Source organism: Drosophila subpulchrella, chromosome 4, assembly GCF_014743375.2.
Source record: "Drosophila subpulchrella strain 33 F10 #4 breed RU33 chromosome 4, RU_Dsub_v1.1 Primary Assembly, whole genome shotgun sequence".
Taxonomy (NCBI): Eukaryota; Metazoa; Arthropoda; class Insecta; order Diptera; family Drosophilidae; genus Drosophila; species Drosophila subpulchrella.
In genome coordinates, this window is record NC_050608.1 from 1,500,170 (window position 1) to 1,526,849 (window position 26,680).

The following is a 26,680-nucleotide window of genomic DNA, read 5'->3' on the forward strand; positions in this document are numbered from 1 at the left end:
TGTATCATGAGCGTTCAGCAAAACAAACTTGATCTTACTTGATTTAACTGATCCATCAGTAATCAGTTATCATGTTGTTCTGCTGAACGTGGCCAGTGATACCCAATAAAGTAAAAAAGAATCCGAAGAAACTGATTTAGTTTGCTACTCATCCTTGATAACTTGGTCACGATAAACCAAACCATCACAACCATTTTATACGAATCAGAACTAAACCACAACATGTTGTGGACTGGCTAATGTTTTTTACCGATAACGTAGTAGAATCGATACTCGATACGATCGTTGTAAGACCAACCCAAGAGTATTGCCTCAGCTTTTTTTTAAAGTTAAGCCTAGTACTTAGATCGGCTAAGAGTTTCACTAGTCGAAAAATCTAATTATTTGTAGTGAGACCGAAGTTTTCAAAGTTCACCCGCAATGCATGTAGCATGGTCTTACTGACAAGCAGTTGGGTCACGCCCGGGAGGATGTCCATGTAGAGAGCGAAATCCCACTCGGCATGTTCCTTCGCACTGGTATTTTCTAGTGGATCTCCTCCCGCACTTCAACTGTTCTGCGGATTTGCCCCTGTTGTGGTATTGCTTCCTGTCGGTGAAATCCCACAATAAAGGGCAACAGCTTGGACTAGGCGTCCTTTTTCATCTGCACTGACCTCCTTTAGCCTATTTGGGTGTTTTTCTTCCATTTTTAGTTTTTAAATTCCCCACCGCTACTGCACGAACACCGCCAAAGATTAAATTTCTTATTCTTTGGGCCGCGGCTAACGGCGTTCATCGAAAATTCACTCGCGAAATCTGGTATTTTTTCTGGTATTTCCTTAGCTCATCTGAGTACCGCGCTGAAAAACAGTCCCGACGAAAAGCTTTAGCCGCCTGTTTGCCTCTCGCTCACTCCTATGGTTAGCTCGCGGTTTTCGTCGATGTTGGAAAGTTAAGTTAGAAAGATTGAAAACATGAGGTTCTAACCGTAAATTAACTTTTTAGGTAAAATCAGCAAGGACTTAAACCAAAGCTTTCTGAATTTAATACCACTATTTTAAACCATTATTTATACACAGTAATACAGATAAGGTTATTCTAACTAGCAAACTATTTAATATCAAAATTGTGGTTGGAGTTCCTTACACTTTTACAATTCTTTCTTAAAATTACAGATGAATGCAAGATTCTTGCACGTTGAATTTATACTGTAGTTGCTTGTCACATGCGCATTACGAATTTCAATGAGCTCTCTCTTTTAGTTCCAGTTTGCTCAGAGCAGGAGTATCCATTTTTAGAACGATTTGTTGGTTCGGGCCCTTTGGTACGCTTATGTATTTGTTGATTAATTTGGATTCGTGTACATATATGTCTCTCAAAGAGTCTAACAGTTGACGAAAACACAAATCCACGCAGTCATCTGTGATTTGCCAATTTTAAATTTAGTCTATAGGTACTCGTTTTGCATAACACAGCTATTCTGTCATTCTTCACTGTGTTACGACTTGTCTAGATATACATGTATGTGCATTTAAAATATGAAGTTGTGTGTTTTACAAAACAGAAACCTTGTTTTTATAGTTTTCGGAAAGGGTACACATTTGTTGTTATGTTACAATCAATAAAACTATAAAATGAAAGCATGCAGCTTATTATCATTTGGGCATTTAAAAGTTTCGATTGTGTAATGTTTTTCTGGTAAAATAAAACAATTTGGGCAGGCACAAACATTTTGTAAATCGCTTTTTGAATTTCTTTGATCCCTGTACTTGTGAAACAACTTGTTTTCCCTTGTTTTTCCCTTGCCAAGGGTATTTTAATTGTAGTCAGATGTTTTCAGCGCAGTAACGCGGATATTTCCGACCCTTGATCAACAGCACCAGACGAATCGATCTTGCCATGTCCGTCTGTCTGGCCGTCAGTTTCTAGTCTATCTGGCTTTAATCTATTAAACTTTCTCGAAAGTCCAGTTTATATTGCAGGCAATTTATAAGCCGGATCGGCCCGCATCGGATAACTATATCCAAAAGCTCTAGTTAAAAGCGATTGAAAAACTAAAAAGTATTTTTTAAATCGTCCTAAATTTATCATTTATCATGATTTTAATTTAATTTGAGAAAGATTAAAAAAACTATGCTTTTTGGAATAACCATTATTTTTACAAAAGTTATTTTTAATTTCTGTCACTATTGCATTAAGTCCAGTCCCATGTTTCCCCAAAAACAGAATTCCTGATGGCCCTCAAACTAATTTTAAGTATCCAGACCATGCATGCCAACGGCTTTAAGAAGTTTTTTATTATTTTACATATTTTCGCAGTCGAATCCTGTCAAGCTTTTGGAAAGCGTAAATTTTTTTTTACAAAATTTGATGCAAATGCTTTTTATATTGAAATTTAACTGTTTAGTTCGTAAAAAAATCGAAACATATATAAAACTAATTTCGTATTTCGTTGAGTTACTACTTATATTTCGCGAACGCGCTTTTGACAATTGCTATGTTCTGGCAACTTTGTTTGTTGTCATTTTTTTTGGTAACCACTTTTAAGTGAATTTTCTCATCAAGAAGGTGTCAATAAACTGAGTTTTTTGTAAGACGATAAAGCACCACCATATAGCACCGTATATCGATTGAATAGTGAAATGAATCGCGATACTTTTGATGCGTTTTAAGAATTACTTTACGTACCTTATAAATGTTTTTAATTTTGTTATTTTCTTAGATCACTTTCGATGGATTCTACGGGTCAATAAATTCGATGAATAAAACATTACCTAAGGTATGTTTATACCAGATACTTTAAGAGGCTGTATGATCGAGACGGACGTTTCTTCTTATTTGCAAACATCATCATCGGGACAGGTAAAGCTTCGTACCTTTTCAAATTATTTACGAAAATATTACGTCGTTGCTTAAACCAATAGTTGGTAATATAATTTGCTTGTAAAAAGTTAAAACTATAAATGACGCAATTCACTACAATGAAATACTAGTTCCAATATATCGGATATTACTAACATTGTCGTCAGGTATGAAAATTAATCTGGATGATCAGGAAACGAAATGTTGAATGCACACTTTTCACATGCGTAATAAATAACAAAGTATAAATTTAGTTACACACCGATGCTTGATATATATACATACTTAAAAATTTATTTAATTCAAAATGTATCAATGTTTGTGGTTATTTAGCTTGCTCATTTTATATCAATAAATTGCATCTTGATAATGTAATAATTTAATTATTGCCGATATTGGCACTCGTACTTACAATTGGTGTTGTAACTGTATTTAGCGCTGTAGAAGCTCAGATTAAAATACATTTATGCCAACGATTTTTCCAATCCTCAAACATGCCAAATAGTCCCTTTTACGTATAGCCATCAGCACCTTCCTCGATTGTTTTAATCTCCTCAATCGACCTAAAACGCGTTCCCCAGAGTGGTCTTTTGACTGAGCAAAATCTGGCGAATACGGTGGTTGCGGAATGATATGCGTCGAATTTTTGGCGAAATGGTCACGAAGAACGAGTGATATGTAAACCAATGCACCTGATCGTGTTGCAAAAACCAAAAATTCAAGTTGTTGTTGCCCATAATTCTGGGTTTTCTAGACGAATTGCTTCACGCAAACGACGCATAACTCTCAAATAATGTTCCCTATTAACAGTTTAACCGGGTGAAAGGAATTCATAGTGCACTACACCACGAAAACTTATAAAAAACAAATTAGTAGTATAGGGGCTTTATAAAATATAAGGAGTGTACGTGCTGGTATCTTCGTTGAGCCACCTGACGACCCGGTGTCAGGCACGTTGTGGTGAATCAAAATAGTTATGTAACTCAAACAAGGGTCGAATAGGCTCAACTCATAAAATACTTTTTACAAACTAATTCTAATATATATATATATAAAGGAATCGGAGCGAAATTCGGCAGGCCAAAGTTTATATACCCTTGCAGCAACCATATCATCTAATTAAAATCTTATGTATATTACAGAAACCGTATATTCGGAAGATTTGCGTATTAAAATTTCGATAGTTCCTAACACAGATAAATGATACAGTTGTCCAATTTAAAATAAAAAAGTTGAAATTCTGAAGTCTTAAATTAATGCTAGACCCCTAAAATTAATCTACAATTTTTATTTCAATAAGTTTCCGATTGCTCTGATGGCAGCCCCCGAGTAGAAAAAAATATGTCAGAAGACAACGAATTTTGGAATTTTTTGTGTCCATTAGTATTTTTAACAATTTTATAGCTGTATCCCAGAGTTGAAGAGAATGTTATCGAAAACAAACAAGATAGAATTTTTCTATTACTTTCCCGATCGTTCGGAGTTATAAGATATAAGTCTGGTCCCGCTCGTTTGAATTGTACTATTTAGAAGGAAGACTTTAGGGAAAATTTCATCCTGATTTAAACTGAGATACTAGTATGCGTAGAAACGGAAAGACGGACGGACAGACGAACATGGTTAGATTGACTGGTCTCGTTATGCTGGTCAACAATAACTATACTTCGTATCGTCGAAAAGTCTCCTTCACAGCTTTTAAAACATTTTATTGAAACAATAAGGGTATAAGGTATACAAATTATAAAATAATATATTAAGAAGGTGTCGGTTTCACTTGACTTCCAGTTCGCGTGAACGTATGTAGAAGACATTTAACAGAAAATATATAATCTTTTCTATCTTTACTACATCAAGAAAAAAACGGTATCGGCAGTTTTGATTTTAGTATTTTCGTGCTCAACAGTATTAAATACAGAATTAAATATTTTTAAATTATTATAACTAATGTTACAGAATGATTGCAAATAAATATATTTATACCCCTTACTCGCAGAGTAAAAGGGTATATTAGGATTAGGATTATTAGGGTAAAAGGGTATTCGTCGGAAGGCGTTTAAGAGGTAGAAGAAAGCCTTTCCGACCTTATAAAGTATATATATTCTTGATCAGGATCCCTAGCCGAGTCGAACTAGCCATGTTTATCTGTTCGACCGTCCATATGAATGCCGAGATCTCGGAAACTATAAAAAATAGAACGCTTTGCAGGCAGATTCCGGAGATTCTTGAGCATCGCAAGCTTATTTCAACAGAATTCCAATTTAACACCCATAAAGTTAAAACCTGCCTAACGCTCAAATTTATTAATAATTTATAAAGGTGTAGATGTGACTTATTGATAAAAGTAAAATAAAATTGTTCAAATCGGAACATCCATTAAAAAGTTATAAGTCTTTTTGTTTTCTAGTTTTCCCAGTGTATAAAAAAGTAACAAAACAATGTGCAGCATTTAAGTATATTATATATATTACGGGCCTACCAGTTTTTAAGTCTCTATGAGTATGTTTGTTAAAGCCTGACTTCGATTATTTTTAAACACAATTTTCTATTAGTGTTATGCACCTGAACACAAGATAATCATTAGGAACAGTGACTAATTTAATATCTTTTTTACATATAGGATGAATTTCACCCTTTTATTGAGGCACTCTTACCCTACGTCAAATCATTTTCCTACTCTTGGTTTAATTTGCAAGCCGCTAAACGAAAGTATTATAAGAAGCACGAAAAACGTATGTCTTTGGAAGAGGAAAGACATTGTAAGGATGAACTGCAGGTATTTATTCAAGCAATTTTATGAAACTATTTAATTATAACGTTTTTCTTCAAGAATGAAAAAACAGAGGTTAAGCAAAAGTGGGCTTCCCGTCTTCTTGGAAAACTCAGAAAAGACATTACGCAAGAAAGTCGAGAGGATTTTGTTCAATCTATAATCGGAAAACGAAAATCTATATGCGTTCTCTCAAATCCTGATCAAAAAGGAAAAATGAGACGCATAGACTGCTTACGGCAGGCTGACAAAGTATGGCGGCTTGACTTGGTCATGGTTATACTGTTCAAAGCGATTCCCTTAGAAAGTACGGATGGTGAGCGGTTAGAAAAAAATCCGGAATGTTTACATCCAGGATTATGTGTAAATCCGTACCATATAAATGTTTCTGTTCGAGAATTGGACTTGTACTTGGCCAACTTTATAAACACTCATAATTCAGTTTCCAACACGAACTCAACTTTTTCAACAACTCCGGGAGTAAGATCGCCACACTTGGCTATATATAATCGAAATAATGATCCCGACAGAAAAGACGAGGTCGTTGACATGAAAAATGAGAACGTTAGACAAAATCCATATAATGGAGTAGTTTGTAATGATATTATTTTAGCGACTGGAGTGTTTTCATCCCAAGAACTGTGGAACTTATCCAAAGGTATTTTTGGTTTTTTATCTATTATTTAAACCAGATTCTGTAAGTAATCACATACTTGTAGGTTACAAAAAAACAAAATGTCTTATAAAACAAGAAAGGAAGCTAAAAACTAAGTTATAATTTTTTAACATTAAAAAACTGTATTTTATTATTTCTATGTAAAACTCTTGGGAAGGTTTCATCCCGATAGCTTTAAAACTGAGAGACAAGTTTGCGCAGAAACGGACAGACGGACATGACTTGATCGAACATATATACTTTATGTGGTCGGAAACGACTCCTCCTGAGAATGATCCAAAAATGTTTTTCTTTCTTGTTTTAATTATTATTTAATGTTTTGAAATATTAAAAGAATGAAATTCCGTCGGAACCATATATTCGAAACGAGTCGGATCGGACAACTATATTCTATAACTTCTATAGGAATAATCAAAAAAAAGTTTTTAAAAATAATTTTAAAAATGATAACTTCGGTGTTTTTTGACTGATTAACTTCTACTCTTTTTTCGAAGTTGCAACGGTTCTTAAATAGAACTAATTTTCATTGTGCGCCGTTAGATTTTCGATGTTGCGTTGTTTCGGAATGGAGTCGTTAATATGTTTTTAAAGGGTGGCAACACCTTAATTGCGCTACGCAATTATTTCGCGGGAATTCCCATTTTTTGTTTCGGCTCACTTATTCATTATTTTTTTTTTTTTAAAGTCGGCCTACGACAACAGACACTAAAGACTCGTCAGAGAGTAATTAATTCTAATTTTATTTTTCTTAATTGTGTATGTAATTGAAGAATTTATTTTGTTTTAAACGAATTAGTTTCTTTTTGAATGAAATGTAATTTTGGTTTTTGTTTTAATGATCACTTTGCTCAATTTTCTTTTTAAAAAGTAGTATTTTTGTAACCCTGGAACCAATCTTCGAACTTTACATGGTTTGCTATAGAAAATCCTAATTCACTTTGCGTCGTTTCAATTTGCGTCGTATTTTTTTGTAACGTATCCCCGAGGGATAGGTGTACATGCTAAAAAACACCGAAGCTATGATTTGTTTTATATTATTTTCCCACCAACTTTCCGATCGTTCCTACGGCAGCTATATGATATAGTCGTCCGATTTCGATAAAATTAAATTCGAAACTCAGAACTAATTAAAAAATGTTATTTCCAGGCGTAGCAGGTTATATGTTAAAAACACCAAAGATATAATTTTGTTAGTTGTTATTTCCGATTATTCCTATGGGAGCTATAAGATATAGAAGTCCGATCCGGATGGTTCCCACTTATATACTACCTGCAAAAGAAAGAAGACATTTTGGAAAGTTTTAGCCCGATAGCATTAAAACTGAGAGACTAGTTTGCGTAGAATCGGACGGTCAGACGGACATGGCTCGTCTAGTCATGCTGATCAAAAATATATACACTTTATGGGGTGGGAAACTTCTCCTTCACTGCGTTGCAAAGATTCGTCGGAAAGTATGTAGCAGGCAGAAGAAAGCGTTTCCAACCCCATAAAGTATATATATTCTTGATCAGGATCACTAGCCGAGTCGATCTAGCCATGTCCGTCTGTCGGTCTGTCTGTCCGGATGAACGCTGAGATCTCGGAAACTATGAGAGCTAGGCTATTGAGATTTGGCGTGCAGATTCCTGGGCTTTTTACGCAGCGCAAGTTTCAGTAGAGTGCCACGCCCACTCTAACGCCCACAAACCGCCCAAAACTGTGGCTCCTACAGTTTTGATTCTAGAATAAAAATTTTAACTGAAATGTATTGTTCTCATCAATGCCTATCGATTGATAAAAAAAAGTTTGCCACGCCCACAAACCGCCCACAAACTTCAAAAAATCGTAAATATGAACGTGGATATCTCGGAAACTTTCAATGATAGAGAATTGGGACCTCAGATTTAGATTCCGTAGCCTTGTGCGCAGCGCAGGTTTGTTACGCAAATATGCCACGCCCACTCTAACGCCCACAAGCCGCCCAAGCCTGTGGCGCCCACAATTTTCATGCTAGATACAAAATTTGAACTGAACTGTATTGGTCTCGTCAATACCTATCGATTGACCCAAAAAAAATTTGCCACGCCCACTCTAACGCCCATAACGCTTAAATCTGTCTACCGCCGGTAGGTGGCGCATTTCAATCTCGCTTTGCTGCTTGCATATCTCCATTTCCCTTTGGTCCCTTTAGCTGAGTAACGGGTATCTGATAGTCGAGGTACTCGACTATAGCGTTCTTCCTTGTTTTGATTGGAAATTAACTTAAAGTATTTGACATGCTTATTGTATACAGTCTGCACGAGCAAATATAAGGTAAAAATAATTTAATGACCGATTTTATTAGATTTAATTTTAGATGAAGTCAACGATAGTAACCTGAACTCTAACCTTATTAAGAGGGAGAATGTTGGAGCTGCGTATGAGTGCAGTACATATCAAATTAACACTGAATCTTCAATTTCTGCCGCCCAGAGTCTGGTTCAGTCTGGAGCGATTGTGACTAATCCGATTCCACTGGGTTATAGTAGTACGTATACATATCCGATTATTTTTGAAAAGCTTAGCTTAGATTCTTCGTTTAGTTGACTTTATAGATCAGAGGAGTATGCATTTATCGCAGAGTCCGTTATTACGTACAGAAGGCACAAACGGTGATACCCAAGATGCTAACAAAATCGATCAAAGCAGTTCACCGCCCATCACAAGTACTCCATCAGACAATGGCAATAGTAGTTTTTCCCTAATTGTAAGAGCCACTGATAGCTCTAACGGCGATCAAAAAACATCAGCAGATTCAACTATTTCTCTGCACCGCTATACGTCTCTTAACAGTAGGCCTATCCCCCAAGGTATAGTAAAGGCATTTAACAAGTTGATTGAATCAGATTTTGAAAACAATTTAATTACAGCTTTAACACAACATAATTGCTCATCATTACATTCGACTTCCACCAGTCCAAATAATTCTGTGTATTACCCTCAGCACAACAATCCGCGACCATCTCAATCAACTTCCGTTGAGGAACAAAACCGTGTTGCTTCAGATAAATATTCAACGGAACCTCAAGATATTTCCGACTTTGTCACATATGTATGTCAAGATTCTAGTCACACGACAACAATAACCGGAGCTGTTGAAAACCATCAATTTCAACATTCTCATACACTCCCGCATTCACACGTATCACAAGGTCACTCGCCGCATTTTCAAATCCATCAGCAGCTGCGAACTGCGAAATTGGCGACTTCGCCGTCAACTCATTATCACAGTACAATGCTTCCGCCGATGCTACCTCCGATGGCTCGACCTGTAGCTATAATTCGAAGCAGCAGTGATTTAACACTTGTCCAGTCACCACCTCCTTCTTTGTCGCTTACAAACCAATCTCCGAACCTTAACAACAACTGCATGGGAAAAAATGGCTTGGAACCGGATAATATTAGACTTGCAAGTACTCTAGACAATAGCAATAGCCCCGTTAGCACAGATGTTGTCGCACACCACGATATGACAGGGACTGCATCTCCTCAACCGTTGCACAACACACCGGCGTCAGCGAGTCCCCAATCCTATCTGGATCCAGGTCGATGTAAACTTTTATCAGCTGGATCAAACATAAGCAGAATTACAACGCAAATGTATGCCCCATCTAATAACAGAGAATATTTTAATCACTTTCATTCCCAACCTACATCGGTAAGTAAGAAGGATTGATATACATTTAATACAAGCAAACTTTATATTTTCATATATTTTTCTTTGGGTGTGCCGCACCAATAGAAATGCCATTGAATTTTATTTTATTTGAAATTTGAAACAGAGTAAGGGGTAACTGATAGCCGAGGCACTCGTCTATAGCGTTTCTTCGTGATTTTGATTTAAAAGTCTTAAAATGTCTCTTTAACTTATCTATAAATTATATTTTTGTACATTTCCTCCAGTGCAGGAATATTTAAAGATTCAATAAACTAACTCTTGAACAGGCCACATTAATCTTGCCATGACAGAAACAATCGTCCAAAAATTCTAGTCCAGCTGGCACAGAATAAGGCGTTACTTTTCATTTGTTATCCGCATGGATTCGATTTATTCAGCACATTTTTATACCCGTTTCTCGTAGACTTAAAGAGTATATTCGATTTGTCGAAAAATATATATAACAGGTAGAGGGCACCGTTTACGACCATATAAAGTATATTGCTCTTATTCAGGGTCACTAGCCAAGTCGAACTAGCCATATTCGTCTGCCCGTCCGTCCGTATGAATGCTGAGATCTCGGAATTATAAAAGCTAGGAAGACATATGGATTCTTGAAGTTCATGCGCAGCGCAAGTTAATATCAGCAAAATATGTCAAGCTACCATATTTTTTAATATTTTGCAAAATTAAATATTGTTTAAAAAGGACTTTGTTCTAATTATCAATTATCTGCATGCCGATTTCCTGCATGCATATCTCCGTTACTTGAAGAGTAACAGGGTATACTAGATTAGTCGGACAGTATGTAACAGGCAGAAGGAAGCGTTTCCGGCCCCATAAAGTATATATATTCTTGATCAGGATCACTAGTCGAGTCGATCTAGCCATGCCCGTCTGTCCCTATGAAAGCTGATATACCGGATACTATAGGAGCTAGGCTATTGGGATTTGGCATGCAGATTCCTGAGCTTCTTGCGCAGAGCAAGTTTGTTTCAGCAGGGTGCCACGCCCACTCTTACTCCCACAAACCGCCCAAAACTGTGGCTCCTACAGTTTTGATGCTAGAATGAAAATTTAAACTGAAATGTTCTTATCAATACCTATCGATTGACCAAAAAAAAAGTTTGCCACGCCCACTTCAACGCCCACAAACGTTACAAAATCATAGGTATGAACGCGGATATCTCGGAAACTATCAAAGATAGAGAATTGGGCATTTCAGACTTAGAGTGCGTAGCCTTGTACGCAGCGCAAGTTTGTTTGCAAATATTCCAAATATTCCAAGCCCACTCTAACGCCCACAAACCGCCCAAACCTGTGGCGCCCACATTTTTCATGGTAGATACAAAATTTTAACTGAAATGTATAAGTCTCGTCAAGAAAGTTTGCCACGCCCATATAACCATATATTGAGATCGTGGGTAGGTGGCGCATTTTAATTTCGCTTTGCTGCTTTCCCTTTAGCTGACGGGTATCTGATAGTCGAGGTACTCGACTATAGCGTTCTTCCTCCCATTTTTTTATTATTATTGTTGAACGTTGATCCACTAAGAGCAGTACAAACAAGTGGCCCACCGACACCAAGCACGTGCTTGTTACGCGCGTGCTTATTTTTTCATTTCGTGCAAATACGGTACACAGAACAAGTAAAGACAGGACAAAACATAGATCAAATAAGAGTGAAGCAAATTAGTTAAGATTTTAGTTTTTAAAACAGGGATAGAAGTTGGGGAACATATTAAACCACGTAAGGCAAAAAGAAGAAGAGAGTAACTCATGAACGTTGCATTTAAGATAGTTTAAATTCAAAAGGTTGTATTGACACCTTTTCTGGAATCTATTAATATCAGTCTGGTTTACTCAATATTATTAAATGATACATAAAGCCTAGCATCATCAGCATACATTAGTACACGAGAGTGAGTTACGATAGAGGAAAGATCATTTATAAACAGAGTAAACAGCAAAGGGCCTAAATGACTGCCCTGGGGCACTCCAGATGACACTTAGATCATCTTGGAAACAGCGTTTTTGAACATAACCCTCTGAGATCTACCATTCAAATAATTTAAAATCCAAGTTAACGAGCTGACCTAATTTGAATAAAAGAAGACAGTGGTTTACAGAGTCAAAGGCTTTACTAAAATCTGTATATATAACGTCTGACTGCATTTTATTGTTAAATCTATCTATAACAAAATATGTCAATTCGAGCAGGTTAGTGGTGGTTGATCCTCGCTTGAAGCACACATGTAAAATTAGTTTGTTATTCTAAGCCTTGGCGACAACCGCAAGGTTTACGCACATGTTTTACGCAAACGTGTCGTATCTGCTCTGGGATCATAGGATATGTCCAGTCTGTCTGGACAAAATCTCTATGTACGAACGGCCTTAAATGGGCTCATCAGGCATCAAAACTGGCCATCCTGATATGTGTAGAATATGCTAAAAACTGCATTACACAATGCATCACTTCGACCCGTCCTTCCAAAAATCAAGATAACCACCACGACCAAATTATTTCCGCCTACAGCCATAATACTGATGCAGGTCTGTGTGGTTAACTAAGTACTAGGGATACATTAATATTCGGAGCATTGGCGGTTCTATCACTCGCACCAATCATCGTACTTCGACCGTTGTTAAGTCAGGATTTGAGAAGGCGGAAAAAACAATTTGACTTATTTTCATGGAACATATTGACCTGCTTGTTGGCACCGAAACTTTCTTCACCGCTTTGTCCGTTGGATAAATCAAGGTAAATCAATGCTCCAAAATATGATTTTTGGATGAGATGTATCAGGGAGCCGTACCACCGATTTCCACAGTTTCCTTTCGTCAGAGGATTCAATTAACCTCAACTTGGAATGCTTATGGGACCTATAAGAAATTACCACTACGGCATTAACAGCGCAATCCAAATGCGAGTCACTGTTCCAAAATCTGTCTGTAATGTGTTTTAAAGTTATTTCGAAACGGCATGATTGAGATTTCATTTAACTTCGCTAAAACCGAAACACGAATCTTCTATTCGATATACTCAAGCTCAATGCTCAAAGTGTTCAATGCCTCCTGCCTAATAAACTTCCACAAATCAGAGAATGCATTCATCTTATTGGAGCCATGATTCGATCGAATTTGTTTACTGATGTTCAGGGCTCATTATTATGTAATGTGATCGGCGACGTATCTCATAATTCGCAACTTGACTCAGCTCGCTAGATCTTTTGAACATCGTTATCCTCAAATCCGGCAATATGAAACTCGCAAAATCGAACTCTAATCATCAGGACGTTAATGATACGACCGTCAAGGATCTAAGTCTGACAATCACCGGGCAGACATTTTTAAATTTTCCCTCAACTGCAGTACAGCTCTGGAAAGAATCATAAGGCAAACCATTCTTTCGCTGACCTCATCCGTCTTCGATCCGCTGGGACTCATCTCATGGTGGCGGAAATCCTTCTACGGGAAATTGCGCTTCTTACTCTAGCATCAGATGAGTTTTAGATCAAAATGAAGTGAAAACAAGAAAGGAAGTTAGCTTCGGCAAGCCGAAGCTTATATACCCTTGCAGCTATAATTATTAAATTTAAAAACACAACAAGTGATATTCCCAATAGTATAAGATAATATGTCAAAAAACACCGAAGCTATAATTTGTTTCACATTATTTTCCTACCAATTTTCCGATCGTTCCTATGGCAGCTATATGATATAGTCGTCCGATTTTCATAAAATTAAATTCGAAATTCAGGACTAATTAAAAAATGTTATTTCCAAGCGTAGGAGATTATATGTTGAAAAACACCGAAGCTATAATTTGTGTCATATTATTTTCCTACCAATTTTCCGATCGTTCCTATGGCAGCTATATGATATAGTCGCCCGATTTTGATAAAATTAAATTCGAAATTCAGAACTAATTAAAAAATGTTATTTCCAAGCGTAGGAGGTTATATGTTAAAAAACACCGAAGCTATAATTTGTTTCATATTATTTTCCTACCAATTTTCCGATCGTTCCTATGGCAGCTATATGACATAGTAGTTCGATTTTGATAAAATTTAATTCGAAATTCAGAACTAATTAAAAAATGTTATTTCCAAGCGTTAGAGGTTATATGTTGAAAAACACCGAAGCTATAATTTTTTTCATATTATTTTTCCACAAATTTTCCGATCGTTCCTATGGCAGCTATATGATATAGTCGTCCGATTTCGATAAAATTTAATTCAAAATTCAAAATTATTTAAAAATTGTTATTTCCAAGCTTTGGAGGTTATATGCTAAAAAACACCAAAGATATAATTTTTTTTTCATTTTTTTGTCCGATTATTCCTATGGGAGCTATAAGATATAGTTGTCCGATCCGGCTGGTTCCGACTTATATACTACCTGCAAAAGATATAAGACTTTTGGGAAAGTTTCAGCCCGATAGCTTTAAAACTGAGAGACTAGTTTGCGTAGAAACGGACGGACAGACGGACAGACGGACATGGCTAGATCGACTCGTCTAGTCATGCTGATCAAGAATATATATACTTTATGGGGTCGGAAACGTCTCCTTCACTGCGTTGCAAACTTCTGACTGAAATCAATATATCCTCTGCAAGGGTATAAAAAACAGGCCCTGCGAGCATAGCAGTCAACGAAGTGGGGTTGATCCACGAGAATCATGTTCCTCCGCATTGTTAGGTCGCACCGGTGTTCGAACGTCCAAAGGAATTATAGGGCACCCCATTATCAGCCACGCCATTTATCAGTCGATGGATATATACGAAAAATATTTTAATTAAAATTTGTATTTGTGAAGTTTTGTTGGCTTTTTAGTGGGCGTGTCACATTACGCTGTGCTGCGAAAGAATCTCTAGAATTTTCATGCCTAACCGAACTTTCTAGACTTATAGTTTCCGAGATACCAACTTTCATACGGTCGGTTATAGGTGGTTGTATTGATATGTTTGATATTGATATGTATTGACGAGAGCGATACATTTCAGTTAAAATGTTATTTATGGAACCTAATATGTAATCCATGACATGGCTAGATCGAATCGGCTAGTGATTCTGATTAAAAATTTATAAACGAGGTTTGCTAAATATATTTCAGTCCGATTGACGATCGTTGACCACGCATTTTTCTGCGCGGAGTTGAAAATAAGATATTAGGTGCCAAGACTCGTATGTACGTCGGATGACCCATAAATTTGACGTTTTGGCCGGTTTTATATTATTACTTCATATTTATACCCTTGCAGAGGGTATATTGATTTCAGTCAGAAGTTTGCAACGCAGTGAAGGAGACGTTTCCGACCCCATAAAGTATATATATATTCTTGATCAGCATGACTAGACGAGTCGATCTAGCCATGTCCGTCTGTCCGTCCGTTTCTACGCAAACTAGTCTCTCAGTTTTAAAGCTATCGGGCTGAAACTTTCCCAAAAGCCTTGTATCTTTTGCAGGTAGTATATAAGTCGGAACCGGCCGGATCGGACAACTATTTCTTATAGCTCCCATAGGAATAATCGGACAAAAAAATTAAAAAAAATTATCTTTGGTGTTTTTTAGCATATAACCTCCTAAGCTTGGAAATAACATTTTTTAATTAGTTTTGAATTAAATTTTATCGAAATCGGACGACTATATCATATAGCTGCCATAGGAACGATCGGAAAATTTGTGGAAAAATAATATGAAACAAATTATAGCTTCGGTGTTTTTCAACATATAACCTCCAACGCTTGGAAATATCATTTTTTAATTAGTTCTGAATTTCGAATTTATTTTTATAAAAATCAGACGACTATATCATATAGCTGCCATAGGAACGATCGGAAAAATGGTAGGAAAATAATATGAAACAAATTATAGCTTCGGTGTTTTTTAACATATAACCTCCTACGCTTGGAAATAACATTTTTTAATTAGTTCTGAATTTCGAATTTAATTTTATCAAAATCGGACGACTATATCATATAGCTGCCATAGGAACGATCGGAAAATTGGTAGGAAAATAATATGAAAGAAATTATAGCTTCGGTGTTTTTTTACATATTATCTTATACTATTGGAAATATCATTTTTTGTGTTTTTAAATTTAATAATTATAGCTGCAAGGGTATATAAGCTTCGGCTTGCCGAAGCTAACTTCCTTTCTTCTTTTTTGCGGATGGGCATTCTAATGTTTGTGTAGGTCCTGGGGCCCACAAAAGTATGATCTAAGGCTAGACAGACCTGGGCAATCATTTAGTAGGTGGACAATGGTCGGAAGTCCACCGCAGAGACTACAAATTTGAATATTTTGGCCTTTTATTAGGTGTGTTTGTTGTATGTGTACTATTCGAAGCCGGATAAAAGTGCTGCACTGGGGTCTACCGGTCGCAGCTGGGAGATGTATTTTGGTGCATGTAGGATTTAAACTCCTCTACCTATGGTTGAAACTATTCCATTCCAACATCTTATGGTTTCCAAGTGGTGATATATAAGGTTGTGTAAATCTTTGCAATTAATGGGAGTAAAGATGAAGGTTGGGGAGCGACCCATGTTGTGGGCAGCCAGGTCTGCGACTTCGTTTCCTCGCATGCCCTGTTGGCACGGGACCTGTTTGCCTGTCCTTTGTATCTCCTGTATGGTGGGGTTATTTATTGCTAGCAGAGAAGACAGGCTGTCTGTGCAGACAACTAATTTCCCCTTGTGATCGATTGCAACGCGGCAGGCTAATAATATAGCAGTGGCTTCTGCAACGAATATGGAATTGTAAAGGGGGACTCCCCGCTATGATGGAGTTGTTAGCGTCTACAACCGCGAATGAGGTTGATTCCGATGTTTTGGATCTGTCGCTATACAGCCAATGTTTTTCCCCGAGGCGCTCTTTTTCGCTTTGAAATTGGTTGGTTAGTTTTGAGGTTGAGTTGTTAACTCGGACCCTAAAAGTTATATTGGTCATAAAGGCTTTGATAAGGCTATAAAGCCTTGATCCAACACCCCAGAGTTCAAGTTGGTGTAACACTAAATGTAACCCTACGCGGTCGAAAGCCTTTTCAAAATCCGTAGCCAGAACGGATATTTTTGTAGAAAGGGCCATCGACGTGTAGTGTTGAACAGCAGAGCGTCCATGGTAGAGTGTCTCCTTTTAAATGCCACTTGGTAGTGAGAGAATCGGTTTTTTTGGGTGATAAACCACATGAGTCTACGAGCTATCATTTTTTCTATTATTTTCCCAAGGCAGAAGAGGAGCGAAATGGGACGGAAACTATTTGTGCTGCGGTCAGATTTCTTTGGCTTCGGGATAGGGATTACTCTGGCTGATTTCCAGACGTGTGGGTAGGAACCAGTAATAAGAGTGAGGTTGAAGATTTCAAGGACCTTTTCCTTAAAAAAGGGGGGAATATTTTTCAGCACCGCATACGATATTCTGTCGTACCCAGTACATTTCCCTTTGGAAGTTCGAATGGCAAGTTCCATTTCCAAAAGACTGAATATTTGCTCAAGTTGCTTCGCAGCATTGCATATTGAGTTTGGTTGGTATGTGCTGTTTACGTAGCTTTGTTTTTGATCGACGTAATTCCGAGAGAATTATAAATTGTAATTTGACCAAGTATTACCAAATTCCTCAGCTATGTATTTCACACTCACTGGTAACAAACCCAGCTTCGGTTTTTTGACACTTTATTGGGGTGGGAGGCACTCCCGCTAGGCGCTTGACATCGGACTATATCTTTTTTGAGCTGGACAGGGGCGAGATTCGTGATGTAAATTTTTCCAGGCAGAATCGCTTAGCAGTCAGGACGGCCCTTTTGAACCGAGAATTGGATTTCTTGTAATTCAAGAGGCTTGAAGTGGTCAAGTTGGACTTGAAAGTGTAGAAAAAAGCTTTTTTTCATTTCTAAGCTCCTGAAGGGTGCTATTCCACCAGGGAACTTTGTCTTTGTGTAGAGTAGCGGCACGGATGCATTTCGTTACTTGAGCGACTTGGTGGTAAATAGAGTTTGGTTTCCACTGTAGAGGAAAGTTGGCACATTCCCTTTTGAATAGTTTCCAGTTTGCTAGATCGGTTTTATATTTTCGCAAAGGAGGGGAACCGTCTGGGCTGGTGTTCAGACACAGAACAATTTGAACGGGAAAGTGATAACTGCCATGTGGAGATTTGAAAACTGACCATTCCGAAATATGTGCCAGTCGTGGAGAAATGTAAGATGCATCTACATGTGTGAGTTTGTTATGGGTAGAAATGTGGGTTGGCTAGCCATCGTTTAAGTGGATCATATTGGAATCGACTATGGCCCGCTCTAAGGCTTTGCCACGCCCATTGGATACACTCGAACACCGTAGTGGACTCCATGCATTAAAGTCACTTAACATTAGAAGGGGATCCGTAAACTGATTTCTTATATTTAAAATGTCGCTGCTGGTGAATGCCTGAGAAGGGGGAATGTATATATTTATAATAGCAGTTAGCCTATCAAGACTGAGTTGAAGGGCCGTGCTAAGAATATTTGTATTTATTACTTTGTAGGTGTGAGGAATATGCTGCTTTATAAGCACACCAATACCTTGCTTGCTTGTGGTATTATATGAAAGGTTGTGAAAATAGCCAACATAAGCTTTTGGGCAGATAAAGTTTTAGAAGTTATGGGGCAAGTGGGTTTCTTGCAGGCATAAAACATCGGGGGAGAGGTCGTTTAGGATTAGTGTAAGTTCATTGTAGTTTTAAAATACCATTTCATTGAAGAATTTTGACAGGCATAGAAGATAAAAAGATTACGTTTTACGCTTACCATTTCATTTCATAGTTCAGATGTTTTTAAAAGTCCTGATCCATAGAAGAATCAGAGTCGCTTATTGTGTTTTTTGCACTCAGTTCTGCGGCATGTTGTAGGTGCGTTAGGGGGGAGGTCACAGGTACAGAGCAGTGTTTTTGCAGTATTTTGCCCTATGTCCAAGTGTTTGGCAGTCCTTGCACCTCATTGGTTTGGGTATATATTCCCTAACCTTGACTGTGTGCCAAAAAATATCCAGTTTGCTCGGAAGGTTGTATAAGTCAAAGGTTACCAAGATCACGCCAGTGGGCTTGATGACCCCTTCATTTGTCCGGGTGAATTTAAATACGTCATGGACGTTCTGGGATTTCAATTCGGCCTTTATCTCAGCTTCGGGAATGTTGATTAGGTAAGGCGCATAGATGGTCCCCAGTTAACAGTTAAGTGCTTCGTGGTACTTGGCTTCAATTTCGCAAATACCGTGTTGACTATCGGTTTTTAGAAATTTTTCGGCAACATCTTTGGTTTCAACCAGAATCAGCAGATTCCCGACTCTGAGGGTGCAAATGGAGATTATCTCTTTGCTGATGATGTTGAGTGCTCGATAAACAGCGAAACAGGAGAATTCGGAAATGGTTTTGGTTGAGTTCTTTGCGGTTATGATGATGAACTTTGGGTTCTATTGCAGAGTTTCTGGGAGTTCTGGGAATTCCTCGGAAAACTTTTGAAATGTTCTTTTTTTTTTGGGGGGTTTCACTGAGGACAGCAAAGCGGTTTTCCCCCAGATTGAGTGGCCCGGGGGCATGGTCACTAATTTGCTTGCTGTTAGGTGGAGTTCGGGTGTTCGTTAGAGATAAGAGAAAATTTGATCGTAAATCGCACGCATAAAACTGCCGGGAGAAAAGTTACAGACGTCCGCACTCGACGAGAGTTAGTCGGTGACTGCTTTAAACATTTAAGCAATGTTAACTGAACTTTATTTTTTTTTAATTTAACTTTTAAATGGTAAATTGCTTTCCTGACCCCAAACTTCCCTTAAATTAAAAATGCAGTACATTTGTTAGTTTTAGACATCGGTTTCATGTCAGTATTGAATAATTTTAGCACTTGTGCTGCAAAAGTTCTGAAGAAAAATTTTTCCGCTTAATTTCAACAAAAAATTATGTGCTTTTACAAATCAAAACAACTTCTTAGTTCGGAACAATAATTTTTCTTGCCAAAATAAACTAAACATATTTATTAAAATGAATTTGAACTAATAAACACAGATGTTTATATAAATAAAACAAAATTGTTAAGTATCAATAGACGAGAAGATATTAATTAGGAATTTAAAAAATCGGTTTTCCTAAAACTGGTTTTATTAGGATGCATACGTTTCAAACGGTAGGATTTGTGGTGTAGTTATTCATCTCATTCAAATGCTGTTAAAAATTGAAGCCTTCCTTTTTTGTTTAAGGGATTGACTGTAAAGCTGGTTGTAAATTTGGAATGCTTATGCTTATTTTCAAGAACGTTCTCGGTCGACGAACGTTGTAAAACTATGTTTTTTCGTGAGCTTATATTCCAATGACCAATCAATATGCCTAATATTTTTCTAGCAAGATTTAAAATTTGTGGTAATGTAATGTATTTATTTCTTATCTAGACTTACTAGTCTTGTAGTGCTTGATATCCTTAGAAATCAGATAGAAATAATTCAGTTTATTTTAAGTAATTTATTATTTTTGAATTTTTAGCTATTGGGATATGCCGGCTCCATATCCACAATGACTGGTGTTATAAGTCCGACGGACTTAAGCCTATACTCAGCTCCAATGGCTGTATCTAGATCAAGTACCAGGACAAGATGGAACGAAGAGGAGCATAACGTAATTCCACATTCTGTATCTAGTACAAATATTGAAAATACCCAGGTTATATTGATGGAAGATTGTAAGTTTTCAATTACGTTCGGCGTGACTAATGTTGAATTTAATTTAGAACTCATTTCAGCGTCTGGACGTTATATAGATGAGTACTCAAGTCGTGACTATGTGTCATGATCTAAGCTCAACGAAATAAAAGCCATTAAACTTTTCGGCTTGGGCATGCCAAAACATTTATGAGCGAATCCATAATAAATAATGGTACCATAAATTTTATTGTAGCTGTTAATAATTATACTAACCACTCTTTGTTTGTATACATGCTTGGTTTTTACTTAAAGTACTGCAAGTCAACGACTGTATAATGAGACCAGTATAATCGAATACATTTATACCCGTAAAAAAGTAGAGAAAAGTAAATAAGACCCGAGTATAATAAAAGCTCTAATCGGTGTAGTCGATTCACAAAGTCAAATAAAGTAGAGGATCTCATATAGTTTTTCTGTTTAAAAATAATTTTCAAAACATATAACATACGAAAAGTATAAAAACAATATTCACGAGCGCACTTAAAGTATCCTTTGAACGCCCTTTTAAAGCCAGTTGGTTTACGTACCCATAGCTACTCTGATTGATTTAAATATAATGGATAAAATCATAGAGGCTGAGTGACTTAAAGTTTGTTTGACACTTTTGTGTCTTTGCCAAATTTGGTTATTATGTCCAAAATATTATTAAAGACATAAAGACATAACGGAAAAATGTAAATGATTATTAATATTATTAATCAGTAATATTATTTGTAATTTTCAGAGTCGGAAGTGAACAATGAGGGAATAGTTGCACAATAAAATAAAACATTAATTTTGTATTGTATTATAAGCTAACTTCGGCAAGACGAAGTTTATATTATAACCCTTGCAGATACAACCATGCCATGCTTACTTTGTTGAAATTAAGAACGTATTAATAAAAATATGTAGAGATACTAAATGCTAAATTACATGCAATATATTTATAAAAAATAAATATGATATCCTCTTTTCCGACATTAATATTCCGATATGACGTAGTTGTCTGATTCGAGGCGTTGCGACCTACATGTATAGGTCGCAAGCTAGAACAAGACAATACATATAGCTTTAAACCTAAAAGACTGTTTGCGCAGACACGGACGGATCGATAGAAAAAGTCGAATCCTCTGTTGTTACGGATTTGAAAACCTCGAAACGTTTCCATAACTGCAATGCAAACATTTGACTGAAATAAAGTTGCCCACTGCAAGGGTATACTAATAATTTTCAAATATTGAGAAATGAGCTTGATTTATATGAAATAGACGAGAATGAAGGTTGAGTTTAAAAACCAAATACTAGCAAACAAAATTTAAAAACAAATTTTAACTTCACAACACTCTGTATTAAATTCCAAAAATGTAATCTATTTTACTTTTCAACTACTAGATTTATAGCAAGATGTTATTGAACAGTATACAAAGTTTTAAAGCCTTAATGAGTTTTGAAATTGTCACTATATTTGGATGAATTTATGTTTTTGTGAGATATTAAAATAAATTTAATATAACTATTGCAGGACACTAGTAAGTAGCAAAGCCATCTATGTGGCTTTTAAAATCTTAAATAAAGAAGAAAAGAAGGATTTGCTGGTAACGTACTGAAAAAAGGGGGATCTTTGTTATTTTGAATTCCAGATTTCTAAAATTTTACGGAAAATGGATAAAATCCTTAAAGTTTTGTATAACTGGAATAAAAACGCATCTTAATAACTGGACGGAAGTCGTACTGCAAATATTTAATATTAAGTTATTGTACTTTGATGCTACATTTTATAATACATTATCGAAAAGTAAGGGTATACAAGGAGCCAATGTTATGACAATAGTAGGACTAATTAAACCATCTCTATACATGGTTAGGTTTAGATATGAATTGGAGAAGAAAACTGCTAAAATAATTCAGTAATTAAGTATTGCTTTAACTAAGAAAGTAGGTATGCGGAAAATTATAGTAGGAAATTCGAAAATACTTTAAAATTATATATGCCTAATGCATAAGTTAATTTTATACTATATTTTCGCTTATAACAAATGTTATATTTATTATAAAAAAATAAAAAAGCAAGTGTGAAGTAAAGACAATGTAAGGAAATAATTATTATAAGTGCCTGAGATTTTATTTTAGAAGATTAAAAATGTTCTCACTTTTGATTATTTATTTTGAATATGGTTTAAATATATTTTAAATTAGTTTTAAAGCTAATACGTAAGAAATTTTTATTTTTTAACAAAATTGAGAAAATTAATTTTTTGTAAATTATTTGATAGTGAAAACTGGAACAAGCCCGATTGACATGGGTGAAATTTTTTGATTTTAATTAGAATAAGCACACACATATTTGTTTTTTTTTTACAAATCGAACACATTTAATTAAATCACATTTATAATTTTCCTACAAATTTCTTTTTGAGTTAGTATTCGTGAATAAGTAAACACGTGTTTCCTGATTGTGCTAGGAAATACATTTTGTATATCAAATTTTTAAAAGTCTGTCAAAAATAGTACAGCATTTCTTATATTCACATTTTCTTATTTTAAAAATTGAATTTTCAATCTGACTAAAAAAATTGTTTACTTATTTACCGAAGAGTAGAATTTAAGTTAAGTTCGGTTTGTAAAAAAAACAGCAATAGGGTCGCGTTCACTCAACTTTGGTCACATTGAGTGGGCATCTATTTCAACAAAATGTTGGTCTCAAAACTTAAATGTCTTTGAATTCGGACGTTTCCAAGTTCAAAAATGTGTTTTGAGATCGCAGTGTAAAAGAAACTCATAAATTGATATGATTGCCTATAATAATGATTATTTTAATATGAATTTAACGACAAAATCTGAATAATTTGATGTCTTTAAAATATTAGTACAATAATAATCATAAGTGGATGGTAAAGGGCATGTGCAAAAACTAAGCAATACTTTAAATATTTTTAAGAATTGGCTGTGAATATGATCTTACGCTGTTTGTAATTTAGGTAAACATGAAAGTGCTTAATATAAATAATTACTATACTGTATTGCAATTCTAATATATACCTACTACTAAAATAGACTGTAAACAAAAGGAGACTTGGTAATAAATTAAGAGAATATTTTGTTAAAGCAAAAAATAAAGATTAGCATTAAACACATTGTTAAAATTGTCTTTTTTTAATATAACATATTAAAAGTGTCATATCTAGCATTTGCGATGTCCTTCGACGGGCTTTCTATCGCTCTACTTACATACAATGTTTTCTCTATAAAAAATGATTACATTAAGTCCAGATTTTTGGCAACAGTCGGTAATAAAACGATTAAATAAAGTTAAAAATCGGAAAGTACCTGTTGTGTCACTGCCACGGTTGGTCATGCGACAATATCGCTCCCACTTAAAGCGCAAAGCAAGACCTTGTATGAGCGAAGATATCTGTTAGGGTACAAGCAAATGTCGACTTGGACTGGAACCCGGTCCTCAATCTCCCTTAACCAAGGTTCTAAAAAACTAAGTGATTCATTTTTCCTACACTATAAGAATCTTAGAAGTTTATTGGGATATTTTTGTAAACTTTACGACAAGCAGCTAGGCAACCAAGCAGCTACTATGTACCCAAGACAATACCCGTTCAGTTCGCAGTACGCTTTGAGACATCACAGAAAAGACGGGGGCTAACCAGCCTGACCACAGTGTAGAGCTGGGTAAAAATCGATTCATTTCGATCTTTTGAAAATAAAAAATCGATTAAATGTAATAAAATTACTTATTATTACTATATACTATAATTACTATTATTTATTAAATTATTTTTACATTTCTATGAATTAAATCACATAATCAAAAGAACAATTTGTTTACGAATCGAAAAAAATTAAATTTCATTTTAGTAATATTATATCTTACATATTAGGGAACCAAAACATAAAAATACAATTCTATGAACTAAATACCATAAAATACCACAAAAGAAAAATTTGTATACGACTAACATGTATATTCTTAAGGTATTTGGGAAACTACTACCATATGTAAGTACATATGGATAAACCTGCGAAATTCCTAGCTCTAGCTTAGCGAAACACGTGCTTTGATGTGAATTAAAAAAATTTTACCAGAGACTCCCAAAAATGTGTCTGTTTTGCTCCAATTCGTTGATGCACCAACACACAACAATCCTAAGAAAACGTAAAACGATATTTAGATAATTTTAATCATTTTAAAGGAAACGTTATTTAAAATACCCCAATTTGCACGTCATTTTCCTCTTACTTACAGTTGTGGACACTTTTTTTCAAATCCGGATCGATGCATCGAACGAAAAAAAATCGATGTAATCGATGCTGACATCGATTTTTTCCCAGCTCTACCACGGTGTAACACACACATCGACTGCCATTATAGAGTAAATTCGAAGAAAATTCGGAACATTTTTATCAAAGCCGTCTATTTGGTTGCTTTAATTCGTCTACTTATTTTTGAACCGGTTTCTGTGACGCCGAGATTTACTTTTAGGGGGAATGTTGGTTCGCTGTCATCCGGGTAGAGGTCAACTCTGGGCCGCAATAAAGATTTTCGTTATATCTTATTCGTTTTTTCGGAAAGTTTTGGGTCCATTAAGAAAACTAATGCCTTTTCAGAACCACACTTTTTATACCTGTTACTCGTAGAGTAAAAGGATATACTAGATTCATCGGAAAGTATATAACAGGTACAAATACATATAATCTTGATCAGGACTACTAGCCGGATCACTAGAGTACAATCTTGGGAACAGACATTTTGTTACTTGTATATCTCTATCTTTAAGGCTTTAGAACTGAGAGACAAGTTTGCGTAGAAACGGATAGACGGACGGACAGACGGACGTGGCTAGATCGACTAGTCTTGTGATGTTGATCAAGAATATATATACTGTATGGGGTCGGAAACGTCTCCTTCACTGCGTTGCAAACTTCTGACTTAAATGATTATACCCTCTGCAAGGGTTTCAAGCAAATCAAACATTTAATAAATATTTATACCCTTGCAGAGGGTATATTGATTTCAGTCAGAAGTTTGCAACGCAGTGAAGGAGACGTTTCCGACCCCATAAAGTATATATATTCTTGATCAGCATGACTAGACGAGTCGATCTAGCCATGTCCGTCTGTCCGTCTGTCCGTCCGTTTCTACGCAAACTAGTCTCTCAGTTTTAAAGCTATCGGGCTGAAACTTTCCCAAAAGTCTTATATCTTTTGCAGGTAGTATATAAGTCGGAACAAGCCGGATCGGACAACTATATCTTATAGCTCCCATAGGAATAATCGGACAAAAAAATGAAAAAAAATTATATCTTTGGTGTTTTTTAGCATATAACCTCCAAAGCTTGGAAATAACAATTTTTAAATAATTTTGAATTTTGAATTAAATTTTATCGAAATCGGACGACTATATCATATAGCTGCCATAGGAACGATCGGAAAATTTGTGGAAAAATAATATGAAAAAAATTATAGCTTCGGTGTTTTTCAACATATAACCTCTAACGCTTGGAAATAACATTTTTTAATTAGTTCTGAATTTCGAATTAAATTTTATCAAAATCGAACGACTATGTCATATAGCTGCCATAGGAACGATCGGAAAATTGGTAGGAAAATAATATGAAACAAATTATAGCTTCGGTGTTTTTTAACATATAACCTCCTACGCTTGAAAATAACATTTTTTAATTAGTTCTGAATTTCGAATTTAATTTTATCAAAATCGGGCGACTATATCATATAGCTGCCATAGGAACGATCGGAAAATTGGTAGGAAAATAATATGACACAAATTATAGCTTCGGTGTTTTTTAACATATAATCTCCTACGCCTGGAAATAACATTTTTTAATTAGTCCTGAATTTCGAATTTAATTTTATCAAAATCGGACGACTATATCATATAGCTGCTATAGGAACGATCGGAAAATTGGTAGGAAAATAATATGAAACAAATTATAGCTTCGGTGTTTTTTGACATATTATCTTATACTATTGGGAATATCACTT

At 35.7% G+C, this 26,680-nt stretch overlaps 1 protein-coding gene across 5 annotated transcripts; it reads left to right on the plus strand.

Annotated features, from left to right (window-relative positions):
• The first annotated feature begins 1,315 nt into the window (after positions 1-1,315).
• On the plus strand, positions 1,316-23,804 carry LOC119562965 (nuclear factor 1 C-type). Of its 5 annotated transcripts, XR_005222090.1 has the most exons (10): positions 1,318-1,502; positions 2,704-2,843; positions 5,461-5,616; positions 5,671-6,268; positions 8,611-8,793; positions 8,849-9,115; positions 9,176-9,963; positions 20,469-20,664; positions 20,725-20,858; positions 21,411-23,804. XR_005222090.1 is itself a non-coding variant. In XM_037876162.1 (9 exons), the coding sequence occupies exons 2-9, from the start codon at positions 2,740-2,742 to the stop codon at positions 20,772-20,774; spliced, it is 2,259 nt and encodes a 752-aa protein (XP_037732090.1). In that variant the 5' UTR covers positions 1,316-1,502; positions 2,704-2,739; the 3' UTR covers positions 20,775-23,804. The 5 variants fall into 5 exon arrangements, 4 of the variants coding, with proteins under 4 accessions (XP_037732090.1, XP_037732083.1, XP_037732072.1 ...); XM_037876162.1 differs by having other exon boundaries at positions 1,316-1,502; positions 2,704-2,760; positions 20,725-23,804; XM_037876155.1 differs by having other exon boundaries at positions 1,317-1,502; positions 20,713-23,804.
• The last annotated feature ends 2,876 nt before the right edge of the window (positions 23,805-26,680 follow it).

Excerpts from the sequence above, each read along its gene's own strand:
- LOC119562965 (XM_037876144.1), top strand. The coding sequence starts at position 2,763 with ATGTTTATACCAGATACTTTAAGAGGCTGTATGATCGAGACGGACGTT. Across the intron at positions 5,617-5,670 it reads ATTGTAAGGATGAACTGCAG|AATGAAAAAACAGAGGTTAA; the intron begins GTATTTATTCAA and ends TTTTTCTTCAAG. Across the intron at positions 9,116-9,175 it reads CAGTAGGCCTATCCCCCAAG|CTTTAACACAACATAATTGC; the intron begins GTATAGTAAAGG and ends ATTTAATTACAG.